Source organism: Mus musculus, chromosome 15, assembly GCF_000001635.26.
Source record: "Mus musculus strain C57BL/6J chromosome 15, GRCm38.p6 C57BL/6J".
Classification (NCBI taxonomy): domain Eukaryota; kingdom Metazoa; phylum Chordata; class Mammalia; order Rodentia; family Muridae; genus Mus; species Mus musculus.
Genome location: NC_000081.6, coordinates 4,723,910 through 4,738,114, shown reverse-complemented (window position 1 = coordinate 4,738,114; position 14,205 = coordinate 4,723,910). Strand labels below are relative to the sequence as shown.

Below are 14,205 nucleotides of genomic sequence, written 5' to 3'. Positions count from 1 at the left end.
GTCAAAACTTTCACCTTGACACTTCATGCTTCTTTTGGGCTCACATGAATTGATATCACCACAGCCCTTATACTTAGGGACCATTTATAAGTAAAATAAATGTTGATGATCAGGTGTGCTGCTACAGCTGACAGTGATCTTATAACTGACACAATAGGCAGGTAGTGAATGTTGTGGAATGCAATACAAAGGGGTGATCAATAGCATGGGAAAGACATGGTGGGGTGGCACACGGTTTCCTTGCTCTACTCTGACATAGAATTTAAAAGATAAAATTATTTATTTCTGGACTTTTTTTGTTCAAAATATCAGACTGTAGCTGACCATGAGTGACTGTAATCACAAAATTGAAATTGTGGATAAAACAGATCGCTAGTTGGAGTCAGGTAGTCATTTAGACATTATACACCTTTGTTTTTAAATTAGACTGACTGTGTTATTGTGATTGCATATTATTTTTATAAATTCCTGAAAGACTAGATAATTTTTTTATTCAATGTTTAAAATTAGAACCCCAGGGGGTAAACTGGCATACTCTATTACATCTAGTGTCATGGTAAGGCTCAAAATTCCATACAAATATTAAAATGATATTGTAGCCTTGAGGATTCTGAGAAGACTGAAAGGCAAGATTGAGTCTGTTTACAACAGGACAATGGCTTTGTTAAGTCAGGGACTAAATATCATCTCGCTTCAAATCACTCAATCAGAAAAGATGGCAACTATATTGTCGCCAGGGATGTGTCATTTGGTAGCTGGAGCTGGGTCATGGAGACAATGGTGGTGGTAGGGGGCGGTAGTGGGCGAGGTATTTTCGAAAGCACAGAGCTCAGGGACACAACAGCTTACCAACAACTACATTGTGATAATTTGCATGTTTTAAGTATTAATTTTATTATAATACTTAATTAGTTTTTATTGGAGGGACGATGGTGCAACAGCCATGGGTAGTGGGGTACATGAGAATGGAAGACAATTTGCAGGACTTGGTTCTCTCTCTACCATGTAATTCTCAGAGAATGAATTCTGGTTGCTCATCAGGATGCTGAACCATCTTGTCATTCCAGTCTTTAAACAGTGGCTGTGGACATAATGCTGTTGACCTGGAATCCAACAGCTGCAGTTGCAGACTTGCCTTAAATTTGCCATAGTGTATTAGTGATCACTATGTGACTCTAAGGCTTTTGTAGGCTCATGAACATTTTATCTACATAGACCTTTTCTATATCCCATTTCATAGGCTTGTCGTCTGCTGAATAAAGTCTCTCAGTTGTTCACTATAATAACTGCACTTAAAACCTGTAAGAGCTGCACTTCAGTTGTAAATTTTGATTTTAGGATTTTGGATGTAATGTTCAAGTCTGGATTATTCTCAGCCAATTCCATCAAAATTTTTATTATCTTCTCTTAAGTTAATTTGTGATGTGACCTCATCAGAAGGTACAAGGTCTATCTCTGAACCCAAAATGTACCCTCATTTTCTAGGTTAGGAAAAAACCCTGACACTAACACTTTCATCTGTATTTAGAAGAAGCTGGCAGAGACTAAGGTCAAGAGCATAGCGTAAGAAAGGGAGAATTTTAGTTCTGAGCTCTTAAGACAACTATCTATAAAATCTAAAACTTCCTAGTTACTATTAAATAAAATTTTGCTAGCATAGAGAAGCGATCTGGGGCTTATCCATCTAAAATTTCTTTCTTTTTTATAACTACAAATTGGTTATTTATGTAGGAGATCAAAGAACTATGGCTCAGATCCCAAAACTGACCTGCGTTCATTTTTGTAAATAGGATTCACTGGCCTACATGCTTGCACATACTCTCTCTCTCTCTCTCTCACACACACACACACATGAGTTGATACAAGCACATATATTGATGTAGGAGGGTTGACAGTTGAATGATAGCAAGATAGACCAGACAATTGTAACACCGACCTTGGCCATTAGGATGTTTGCTGAAGCATTGTAGAAATTACATTTAAACTGTTCAAAGTGGTAGGAGTTAGTGAGCTAGTAATCAACAGATGAGTCCCTATGATTAAAGTATTTAAGACTTGACTGTATTCTAATGTAACTTAACTATCAGTTTTTACAAATCTTAGGATACATTATACTTAATGTTGATAACATTTAAACCAACATGATTTTTAATTATTGTGGGGGACAACCTTTGGGGACCAATCATGAAAATTTATTTAAGATTCACATGACATAAAAATATCTCATCAGTCTTGTTTCAACAGTTAAAAAATGTCTGTCACTTATGATTTAAACTGGTTTTGCATTGATTCATTTATTATTTATTTGTGTGCTTGTTTATTTTATGTAGAGTGTGTGTATGTGTTTTTGTGTGTGCGCACATGCACATGTACATGCCATATGGACATGATCAGAGTAACTATCAACAGTTCTCTATAACGGAGGCGCTTGGAGTGGAATTCATGTTATGAGGCTGGCTGCAAGCTACTTCATCCACTGAGCCATTTTCCTGTCCCCCACCCCCACCCCTGTCTCATCACTTTTGGGTAATCCTCATTATAAATTTGTGTGTATTAATATATATTTGTTAAACAATCTGCTACTGTCTTTTCCTTTGTCCTCTTCTTTCCCTCTCCACCGCTATAAAAAAGTAGGGCTTTGAACACTATTACTTAAGCAAATGTATCAGGGAATTGGTCAAGATTATTAAGTCTTGAAAGCTAATTTCACACCTGAGTGCCTGGGTAATTTGTAACATAACAACAGTCCCCTGAATGCTTACAATGGGGAAGGACTTTTCTTTCATAGCTTTTCCTGGAAGTCAGTATTTTTAGTGGAGACTGAATTTTTTATCAGAATATATTACCACTGTCACAGAGGAACTTATTCTTGCAGTTAGTCTCTTCAATTTTGCAGAGCTTGGAGGGGACACATGGTTGAAAGGTCACCAGGGGCTCTGTGCATGGTTGCCCCCCAAACTGACTTGGGCGCAGGACAGATTTAACTTTAACCTGAAAGAGAAGTAAGGGTGAGTGAATAATTTCAAAGCAAGGCCAAAGTCAAAGTAAAAATCCATCCTAGGATGTCCTTGTCAGTCACAGTTGTAATCTTTCCCATAGTGACAGTACCTGGACTGTACTAATACTTTCCCTCAATTTCATTATAGTGCATCTATTTAGTAAATCAGCACTTGATATGCCTCAGTTTCCCAGAATGAAAAATGAGAAGGCTTTTCCTCACTCTGAAATCATATGGTTTCTAAGTTACACCAACAGCAAATGCAAAAGTGTTTACTGTGGGTCTCCTGTGTGCAGGCAATAAAACAGCCCTTTTATATCTCTGACAGTGAGTGCCAAGTGACAAATGGGAAAGGTTCTTGAGGTTTTTTTTTTTTTTTTTTTTTTTTTTTTTGCATCAGAAAGTCACTATGGAAACTGATTTGACATATTCGCCACACTTTGACACATTTTGATGAGGAGGAAAATGGAGAGTGAGGGTAGAAATATAACAGAATTAGCCAGTACTGACTTAAATTTCAGGAAAGCCTGAGTTCAAAATACAGATCTTGTATTAATTAATGGTACATTCTTGGTCAAAATACTTAGTCCCCTAAGGAGCTGGAGCATACGCTGTATACAAACATAAACTAGGATGTGGTTTTCATGATTGACTTAAGGGAACCAGCACAGTTCTCAGAGTTTGTCTTCCACAAATGAAGTTTCTTCTTCCTCTGTAATGTGTAGCTGTTGGGAACACAGGACTCTGACTGAGGTTAATGTTGGTCATGTGATGTGGCCTTTACAGGAATGCCTAAGAGCTGGGTAAATACTGCAGCTGGAAGAAATAAGCAAGTTCAGGGACTTTCTCAAGGGTAAACAGAGTTTAGAGGAGGAACAAAGGGTCAGGATCTTGACTTATTTCCCTTATTTCTGTTTAGTTTTAAGCACTGGATAAAAGCAGAAGTTTTTAGCATTTATTTTTGCTTTCAGAAGTCTCAGGAGAAGTCAGTGGGGTTCAGATATGGATAAGTGTGGTATGACCAGAGGTGGACTTTCCTTTTGGTGTTCATATGTCCAAAGTTCATGTAAAAGAACCCTATCACCATCGCCACTGCCACCACCACCACCACCACCACCACCACCACCACCACCACCACCACCACCACCACCACGACCACCATCACCACTAAACACAATTTCCTCTAATGAAAATTAAGACAGTTTATTTTCAAAACTTCAATGTTTCTTATACTGAATCTGTTATGGGATACTGACACTTACTTGGGATTATCTGGGCATGTCTGTGGCTCACATACCTGTTTTTCAGTACAAGGGTCACAGTCTGACCATGTCCCATAGTCTCCTAGGACACAGTTGATGGGACATGTCTGCAAGTTGCACTCTCTGGTCTCCTGCTTGATACAAAGCTTATCGCATAAGTTTTTCCAATAGTAATCGTTCACTACTACTTGTCTGTAACAGTGAGAAAAAGTTACTCAAAGTCAGTGTTTCCACAGTGCCTTCACATCAATAATAAAATATTGTGTGACATTACCTATCAAGAATAAGAATATAACATTTCATAGGCATCAGGAAGGATGGTGCATGGATAGTCTGCACAAGAGCTCAAGATCATAATGAAAAGGAGAGTCAAAAGTGGAGAATTTCAAGACAGTGATGGCCAATCATTAAGCCACACAGGAATCCCTTCTAAGTATAAAGGCTGTTCATGAATTACTCTATGTTTGAAAGATGCTGACAGAAAATGTAATGTTTGAGTTGGATTAGGATATTGACATCAGGGAGAAAATTCACAATACTGATGTAAATTCCCTAAGTAGAAATGGAAAGGCATACACTGCTATATGAAAGCAGTGAAAACTAAAGATTGAAGGGAGCTTGAGAACCCAGGGAGGAGCTTGACAGCGCGCAGCTGAGAGGGATGGACTACATCTCTTTCTCTCTGGAAGGCAGTTGAGAATGCTAGAATGACTCTTGGAGAATGAAGTTTCTTTGCATACTTCATGGACTGTTTATTGGAAGTCAATTGGTAAATTTAATGAGATACAGAAAAGTACTTTTTAAAAATAATTCTCTAAAAGAAGTATAATAGTAAACAATGTGAACTATGTGTTTTTTCTCTTAAGTCATGTAGTGCAAGTGATTTTTATTCGCCTGATGTAATTGTCTCGGAGGCTTACTGATGAATAAGATCACTCTTTCTAGTTCTTCCTGAATTTTGGCTGGTTGGTTCAACTTGGCTGCTCTGGTTAAATACTCCTCCCCAGGTGGACTGATTTAATATGGCTTTTCTCATTTTTTAAAAAAATGAATTTCTCTGCTTGGCTGCAAACTGACTCTAGCAGTTTGTTCTACTCTTCTGGCTCATTATTCTCTGGCTTCAACTGCCTCTGTCGACCTGCACTGCACTGCATGATCTCATGAATGGACTCAACTCCACTGCACTGCACTCACTGCACTGATTCCCAACTGCCTGATTCTCTGTGCTCTTAAATAGCTTCTCTTTTCTGTGTTACTCTCACGAGAGATAGGCATATCCTATCACTGACTTATTCTGTCAAATGGTTCTCTGATTCGTCACGTTGTCTGCCCTTCAATTAGACACCACTTTCAAACATGGCTTCTTCCTTCTACAAACTAATTTTACCTTAAAGGTGTGTACTAAGGGCATGTGTGTAGTATTACAGGCAGAGGGATTCAAGGTGTGTGGCATGTCTGCATTTCATCCAGATCTCACAGATCTAGGTCTTCGTGTGTGATCTCTTGCCAGAATAGCCATATTTCTGGATTAAAATTTATCTAAGTCATGTGAGCAAATCAAGAAAGAGTACAGAAAAATCTAATGGATACAAGCAAGATGTATAGTTGAGGAGTCTGAATTGTGAAAAGACTGAATTATTAAATATTGGTATAAGTAAGCACAATTTTCTTGCTATATCAACTGTACCAACAATCAAGCAAATAGCAGTGTTATTCAGTTGATGTCCAGTTTGGATTTGTTTAATGACTATAAATTCTGTATAATTAACTCATTGACTGTAGGCAAGCAGAGAGCTATGTGATGCTTTAAAAAATTAAAGCTAAACACCCTGTATAGATTCTTAATCATTTTTACGAAGCCCTTTAATTTTGCAGAAAGAACAAAAGTAGAAACTTCATTTCAACTTCATGTGAAATAGAACTCAAATCCTGACTGATATACTAAGTTCTTAGTTGAAATATAATTGTTCTTCATTTCACAGTAAGATCTATTTGATATTGCTTATCCCATCCTTGATATCCTTCAGAATATACTGAATATCTCACACCCACCTCTGTCTGCTCTGGGTTCCAGAATTGCAGGACTTAGAACAGCTGGACCAGTGAGTCCATGGGTAGTGGTCACAGAAACAGGCTTCACTCTTGTCAATCAGCATGACCAGCAAAATGAAACACAAGGTGAGATGTCTGGTCATGCTTCCACAATCTCCAGACCCTGAAATAGAATGCCCTGATAGATAAGCAATGAGAGTTACTTATCTTTCATTCCTCTAGGTTTCACATGACAAGTTAATCTATAAATTCATACGTAAATTCATATAAGTGTGATTTTAAAAAAGACTTTTTAGGATAAAAATTAACAGAGTGATAACCTTCATATATATTTCATATAGTTTATTATCACTAGTGATAATAAACAAGATAAATCATGTAGTATGTATTTGGAAGACATTTAATTCATGAAAATATTGAAAATTTTATAGTATATTTCTCAGTATAGCCACTCATTTTATGCTGTGCTAGCTTGAGTACACTCAGTTTTTCATACTTTCTGGAGACTTGGGGAGCAGTCTAGGCTACTCTGTAGGGAGCTCTAGCTGGAGTTCACTGCCTTGGTCCTTTATAGATGGTTCATAGAAAGTTAGAGCTGTGATACACATTAGAGTCCTCTAGGATAAGAAATATGGTAGATAGTTATGAATGGGAGAGAAGGGGAGACAGGAATGAGAGGGTCAAACAGAGAGGGGAAGGGAAGCAGGCAAGGGAGGGATTATGGGAAGGGAAAACAAGGGGGTAGTTGATGAGTCATAAGGAAACTGAATGCAGGAGAATCTTCCTAAAATATATAGATATATGAAGGTGATGTACATTAAATTGCCAAATAATGGGGAGGGGGGCAACAGAAGCCCAGCTGGAAATCTCTCATCGCCAAATGAAATTTCCAGTATCTGAAATATCTAATTAAGGTGTTGGTTAATGGGGTACCATAGGAATTCCTAAACAACCCAGGTACTGCCAAGGCTATTGGTGACTTTCCACAAAATGACATTAAAGCCCTATTTCTGAAGACAACACCTACACACTCATTGAACATGGAGAACTTGAGCTAGTGCCTAGAGCCTTCAGTCCTGAGGACTAGAATTCATAAGTCCTAATGAAATTCTGCTATATTCATAGCATCTCTTGTGTTTTCTTTGGTTCTTTTACTTGTTTGCTTTGTCATATTTTAATTAATTAATCAATTAGTTAATTAATTCTGTTTTAATCTATTTTGTTATTATTCCAAAGGTGGATGTTTGTTTTCTGAAGAGAGACAGAAAGGGTGTGGACCTGAATGGGAGTGGAGGCAGGAACTGGGAGGGGTAGGGGAAAAGGAAATCTAGATTAGAAAATAATCTATTTTTTCAATTTAAAAAAAGAGAGAAAGAACCATACTTCTCTATATCACTGACAGTGAAGTTCAAGGAGGTACAATTGAGGCAGCATGCTATGAGCTGATTCAAAATGCTTGACCCTTGAATGAAGTGCATCCTTTTGCCAATTTTCTAGCAACACTAATTATCAGATTACTGGAGCATTGGGATGTTCAGAGTTATACTACCCTGAGTACAAGAAAGGTTTACATGACTCATGCTTGAATAAAAATCAGGATGTGTGTGTTCTCTTGGTGTGCTGTGGGAGCACCTGGAGTTATTTAAAACTCACCACTAGTTCCTGACATTCACAATTTGATATCACATGCTCTAATAATGAATACAATATCTATACAATGCTCTTGCAGTTAATATAGTAACTTTCATCTAAAACAAAAAAATGACATTCACTTACCTTCATTATGTCTCAGTTTATTTATTTCTAACAAAAACTAATAGTTACATGTCTTGTTATATGTCAATAAAAATATATGGACACACCCTAGCTATATGTATGCACACACAGCAGAGGAAGTCATATTATGCTGCTTAGGTTTTTCAAGACATAATGTCTTTCCTATTAATAGGGAAATATTTATGTCCTTAATTTTTGTTTTGTTTTCTGGTACTATAAATTAAACCAATGCATGTTAAACAAATATTCTACCATTATCTATGTCTCCAGATCTCTTTTGATATGCTATTTAGAGATAAGGTCTTGCCAATTCACCCATTCTAGCCTTGAACTCACTTAATTAGCTCAATTTGATCTGAAACTTCCTATCCTCTTGCCTCAGACTTCTTATGGCTAGAATTACAGACTTAGGCCCCAAAGCTGACTATTTCTATTCACTGTTGTTGGTTACATAGTTTTATCCCCAATTGTGTTTAACAATTATCATCATTGTGAAAATTCAGTATAAGCAATTGCCACAACTCTGTAATTAAGTGTTAGTACACTTTAGATGCATATCCATGAAGACAGCAAGTATGTTGCAAACATACAAGTTTTAATATTGCCCAATTATCCTACTGAATTATAGTTCTTTTAACTATCTCAGAGGATTATTTTCTGATTATATTTTAATGTAATGAGCTTACATTTCTTATTTGTGATAAAAGGATATGTCAGCAACAGTACGATGGGACAATGGATTTTATTTTAAGCCAAGGGTGGGTGTCAGAATTGTTTCTCTAATGGACTCAGAAATGAGGACTTTCTTGCTAGATTTTTTATCTTATCTGACAGATCAGAGGAAAGGGCTAGAATAAAAGCCACCAGATCCACTGCCACATGTTGAATACAGTCTTCAATGTTAATGGCATTCTACCTGCATCTGTGTATCTGATCCTGGTGGGCTGTGAACATGATACAGAGAAATAGAAGCCATTGTCTCTGTCAGCAAAGGGTAGGCAGATGTTGAAGATCTTCCTCATGCTTTTTGGCTAGTCTCTTTTAATCCAACTCATAAGCATCTGTAGTCCTAGTTTATTTTGATAGTAAAATCAGGTCTCCTTTACAGATCACTCAACTTGCCTATTCACTGTTGTTCCCTGGTAATTCATATTTCCTGTTTTGTTTGTTTTTGCCTCAGCATCTTAAAAGCACAGGGATGAGAGAGATCAGAGAAAATATGGGTGATTTAATCCAGGTAAACGCTTGCAAGTCTTAAAGAATCATTCTTTGCAGAGACATATACTATCTAAAATCTCCCTACACATATTAGAAAGAAAACAAACCCTTAATTTTGTATACCTGGTATGGGAATGGTTGGGATAATTGGCAATGCGTGACATCACTAGGCCTCAGTTCTTTGCAAATCTGCTTTGATTTGTAGATGTTTGAAATCAGAGGTGGATTGTCTTCACAATTATCATCAACATTTTTAGGACAGAGCTTGCATAAAATATTCTGATCTATTATTTGATCATACATCTGCTAGGAGAAATTTGGACACGAATATAAAAAAGATGGTGACTCTGAACTTATTTGATGATGCTAGTTACAAAACTGGCTGTCAACTTCTCCTTTTATAACAGCTTTGTTTTGATGAAAAGTTATTGGGTTTGCATGTCAATTAGTGCCACGGCATCTGACTGCTTGTCTTGCATGTATGTACAAGGTCCTGAGTGTGTTTCCTGGGTACTATGATAAATAAATTAGGGGAAAAAAGGGTGATTTTATTGTTGTTTTTAAAAGAGGAATTCTCATACAAACAAAGAAAAGTGTCTCTTTAATTTAATGTTATCATCATTCAACATATATTACCATATAGTTCCTTGTTTGCTGATTCTCAATTTCTTTAAACACTTTAAGGGTAGCTAATAGTCAATGTAAATATTTGACTCACTGGCACATATTTTTTAATGGAAATATCAATTAACAAATGTTCGGTAGGATTGATTGGAGAGAGAGAGAGAGAGAGAGAGAGAGAGAGAGAGAGAGAGAGAGAGAGAGAGAATTATTGAGAATAGTTGAGAAACAACTTCTAATCTGGGCTCACAGTAGAAGGACAGCTGTTTTTGCAGTTTTCTGGTAATTGCTCTACCCTCTTGACCTCTCCAGAAGTCAACAGTCTCACTGAACCATTAAAGATGGCTTTGTGACCATTAGAGAATCCTGGTTAAGAAGGAAGTTCACAGTTTCCCATCACCTTTAGGAACACATTACTCTCATAAACAACATATCTGCAGGGCAGTTCAGTGCACCTGGCCTGACAGATCTCAGCAGATGCTACAGTTTATCTTTCCTTTTTCATCTGTTTGCAGACTTCTTGAACCTCTTATAGCTCACATTTTATCTTATGGGTGTCCCAGAGGCTCTAAAAAGGATACTTACCACTGCTAATTGTAGGCTGGGAGTCCAGACACATAGCTAACCTTGGCTGAAGCATGTGTCTGCTCTTCCTTTTACTGCGGTTTAACTACAAGAGGTTCAAAGTCTATGAACCTTTGGTTATTTTGAGATTTAAGCAAAGTAGATATTTCTTAATTCAAAAGAAAGACAAAAAAACACTGATAGTCTGAGAAGTATACTTTCTCTCTTGACACGGGGAGTCTCTTGGAAACATGATCTACAATTTTGAAGTATTAAAATTGAAATAGAAATCATTAGATCACTTACCTTCAAATCGACCTAGTTGTGCTCAGGAACCTGAATGGATGTAGAAACCAAAGACACGCACGCTAAGCAGGGGTTTGTGTGAGCATCCAAAGCGTCCTTCATACTACTGGGAAACACAAGTACAGTCCCAAAACCCTAACGGTGACCTAAACTGTTGACAGAATAAATATTGTGTCGAAACTCCGACTTTTGAAATAATTAGCTTAGATAAGCAGAAATCCCGAAATTCTAAGTATAGCAGTTTCTATGGTCTTGAGTTATTTGCAGTGATTTCCACATTGAGAGTTGTTGCAATAGCTCTTGTGGCTGCAGAGAAGTCTTTAGAAAGTAGGTGTGGTTCCACTTGTCCTGTGGAGTGAGAGGTAATTCTAGAGATAAGGATAAAAACCTGTGCATAGGTCTTCTTCTAAGTGTACAATAAATTTATTTGGACACTAGCTACTGAGGAACCAATGTACTAAGAAATTAACTTTCTTCGGGGTTTTGGCAATCATGGGGCTTCCAAGGTATTGACAGGGGCCTGAGAACCAAGATCACATAAAATGCCCTATATTTTTATAATATGTAAAATTGCTGGCAATTGATTAGTGAGAAAACTTGTGAGTGTAACAGAACAGAATGGAAGCAAAGGAAATTAAGAATTAAAATGAAACCGTTATTCTTTTTTTCAGGAGCGTTTGTATTCAGTTAGGAACCATTTTTTTTCTCTCCTAGTGACAATAGATTCAAAACCAAGTGATTCTGCCAAGAAAATCCCAAGTCAAAGGCAACCAACTGTGGAAAACCTGAGTCTGTCTACTAGGTCTTCCACATGTCCTGTATCCACACGCCACCTGACCATTCTTGCAGACAAATACTGCAGGTTCTCATTAGGAAAATGCTAATCAGTCTCAAATGCAGTAAATGTACTTTGTTAGTCAGTATGGGAGTAGACTAAGAGGAGTGACAAGTTGCACTGTTTGGCTTAGGAAACGATAGATGAAAACTCTTACACACAGAAGAAATAGGAATGTGTTGGGCTATCATGGTCTTCTCCTTTTTTGTGTTACTTTAAAAATGACTAGAAATTGAGTTTAAATCGATTGTGTTTAATGTCCCCACCTCCTGCTCACACAATCTTCTCTAAGTGATTGACACTATCAGCCTGTGTGCCATTTCCTTTTTTATTAGATATTTTCTTCATTTACATTTCAAATGCTATTCCAAAAGTCCCCTATACCCTCCCCCCCCCACTCCCCTACCCACCCACTCCCACTTCTTGGCCCTGGCATTCCCCTGTACTGAGGCATATAAAGTTTGCAATACTAAGGGGTCTCTCTTCCCAATGATGGCCAATGAGGCCATCTTCTGCTACATATGCAGCTAGAGACACGAGCTCTGGGGGTACTGATTAGTTCATAGTGTTGTTTCACCTATAGGGTTGCAGACCCCTTCAGCTCCTTGGGTGCTTTCTCTAGCTCCTCCATTGGGGACCCTGTGTTCCATCCTATAGACGACTGTGAGCATCCACTCTGAATTTGCCAGGAACTGGCATAGCCTCACAAGAGACAGCTATATCAGGGTATTCTTTCAGCAGAATCTTGCTGGCATATGCAATAGTTTCTGCATTTGGTGGCTGATTATGGGATGGACCCCCGGGTGGGGCAGTCTCTAGATGGTCCATCCTTTCATATTAGTTCCAAACTTTGTCTCTGTAACTCCTTCCTTGGGTATTTTGTTACCTACTCTAGGGAGGAATGAAGTATTTCCTTCTTCTTGATTTTTTTGTGTGAATTTGCAAATTGTATCTTGGGTATTCTAAGTTTCTGGGCTAATATCCACTTATCAGTGAGTGCAATAGCCTCCACTGTTTACATTACCAACTGTAGCATCCTCTCCTTGATCCACTGTGTTTCCTGGACCTGGCACAAAGCCGGCATTTTACTGGATACTTGAGAAGCTAGAATGTATTGTGTATCTATTATTTTAAACATTTTTATCAATTCTTTGAGAATTTCATATATTTTGAAAAACTTCACCTCCTCTCCAACTCCTTCCTTGAGCTCCCTCCCATTCTTTCCCATACAACTTTGATATTCCTTCCTTCCTTCGTTTGTTTGTTTAATCAGCTAGTCTTCAAGCCTTGGCATGTGGTTGATCTACCATGTATGATATCATTAAAGACAACTGGTTTTCCTTCTTCCAGAGCCTATAAAATGTCAAAAGCTGCTTGGCTTGTGATGTATGTCCACCTTCCACACTTTTTGCCTGGATTTTATCTGGCTGGAGCTTGCACAGGTTTGCATGTGCTTTCACAATCACCATGAGTCTATATTGGCAAACTGCCCTGCTGTGTCTGTTTTCTTGATGGTTTCCACTACCTCTAGTTCTTGCCTTGTTTCTTCCCTTTCTTCCAAGAAGATCTCTGAGCCATGTGAGGATGAGTGGGATATAGATGTCCCAGAAAGGGCTGAGCACTTCACAGCCTTTTCTTCTCTGTACATTGATCAGTTGAAGATCTTTGTTTATTCTAAAATACCTCAAGAAGAAACTTCTCAGATGAGAGCTGAAAGATGTTTGGATCTATGGCTATTGCAATAAGTCATTAGGAGTCATTTTAATTCAATATTCACATAGCAGAATAACACTAGTCATTTCTCACATAGAGAACATGATCTATCTGGTTATAGTTCTTGGTCTTTTCAATGGTACTAGGTCGGGTCTTATGGAATGAGCCTTAGATACAAACAGAAAGTGGTTACTCTTATAGTATTCATGGCATTACTTTATTATAAGCATACCTTATCAGGCTAATGTATTTCTTTTTGATGGACCATTTCTTTTTTTTTTTAATTTTTTTATTAGGTATTTTTCTCATTTACATTTCCAATGCTATCCCAAAAGTCCCCAATACCCTCCCCACCACTCCCCTACCACCCATTCCCACTTCTTGGCCCTGGCGTTCCCCTGTACTGAGGCATATAAAGTTTGTACGACCAATGGGCCTCTCTTTCCAGTGATGGCCAATTAGGCCATCTTCTGATACATATGCAGCTAGAGACATGAGCTCCAGGGAGTATTGGTTAGTTCATATTTTTGTTCCAACTATAGGGTTGCAGACCCCTTTAGCTCCTTGGGTCCTTTCTCTAGCTCCTCCATTGGGGGCCCTGTGATCCATCCAATAGCTGACTGTGAGCATCCACTTATGTGTTTGCTAGGCTCCGGCATAGTCTCACAAGAGACAGCTATATCAGGGTCCTTTCAGCAAAATCTTGCTAGTGTATGCAATGGTGTCAGCGTTTGGAGGCTGATTATGGGATGGATCCCCGGATATGGCAGTCTCTAAATGGTCCATCCTTTTGTCTCAGGTCCAAACTTTGTCTCTGTAACTCCTTCCATCGGTGTTTTGTTCCCAGTTGTAAGAAGGGG

At 38.1% G+C, this 14,205-nt stretch overlaps 1 protein-coding gene across 4 annotated transcripts in view; it reads right to left on the bottom strand.

The window, feature by feature from the left end:
• C6 (complement component 6) overlaps positions 1 to 11,048 on the bottom strand; it is a 76,979-nt gene extending 65,931 nt beyond the window's left edge. Inside the window, exons 1-4 of one of the 4 annotated variants that reach the window (XM_006519959.3) lie at positions 10,798 to 11,048; positions 6,313 to 6,475; positions 4,296 to 4,452; positions 2,847 to 2,991 (exon numbers count right to left, since the gene is read on the bottom strand). In XM_006519959.3, coding sequence (XP_006520022.1) covers positions 2,847 to 2,991; positions 4,296 to 4,452; positions 6,313 to 6,455 — 445 coding nt within the window. In that variant the 5' untranslated portion in view covers positions 6,456 to 6,475; positions 10,798 to 11,048. Of the gene's footprint in view, positions 1 to 2,846; positions 2,992 to 4,295; positions 4,453 to 6,312; positions 6,491 to 10,797 lie in introns of all 4 variants that reach the window. The other 3 variants (XM_006519958.1, XM_006519957.3, NM_016704.2) reach the window with 3 other exon arrangements.
• Positions 11,049 to 14,205: the final 3,157 nt, after the last annotated feature.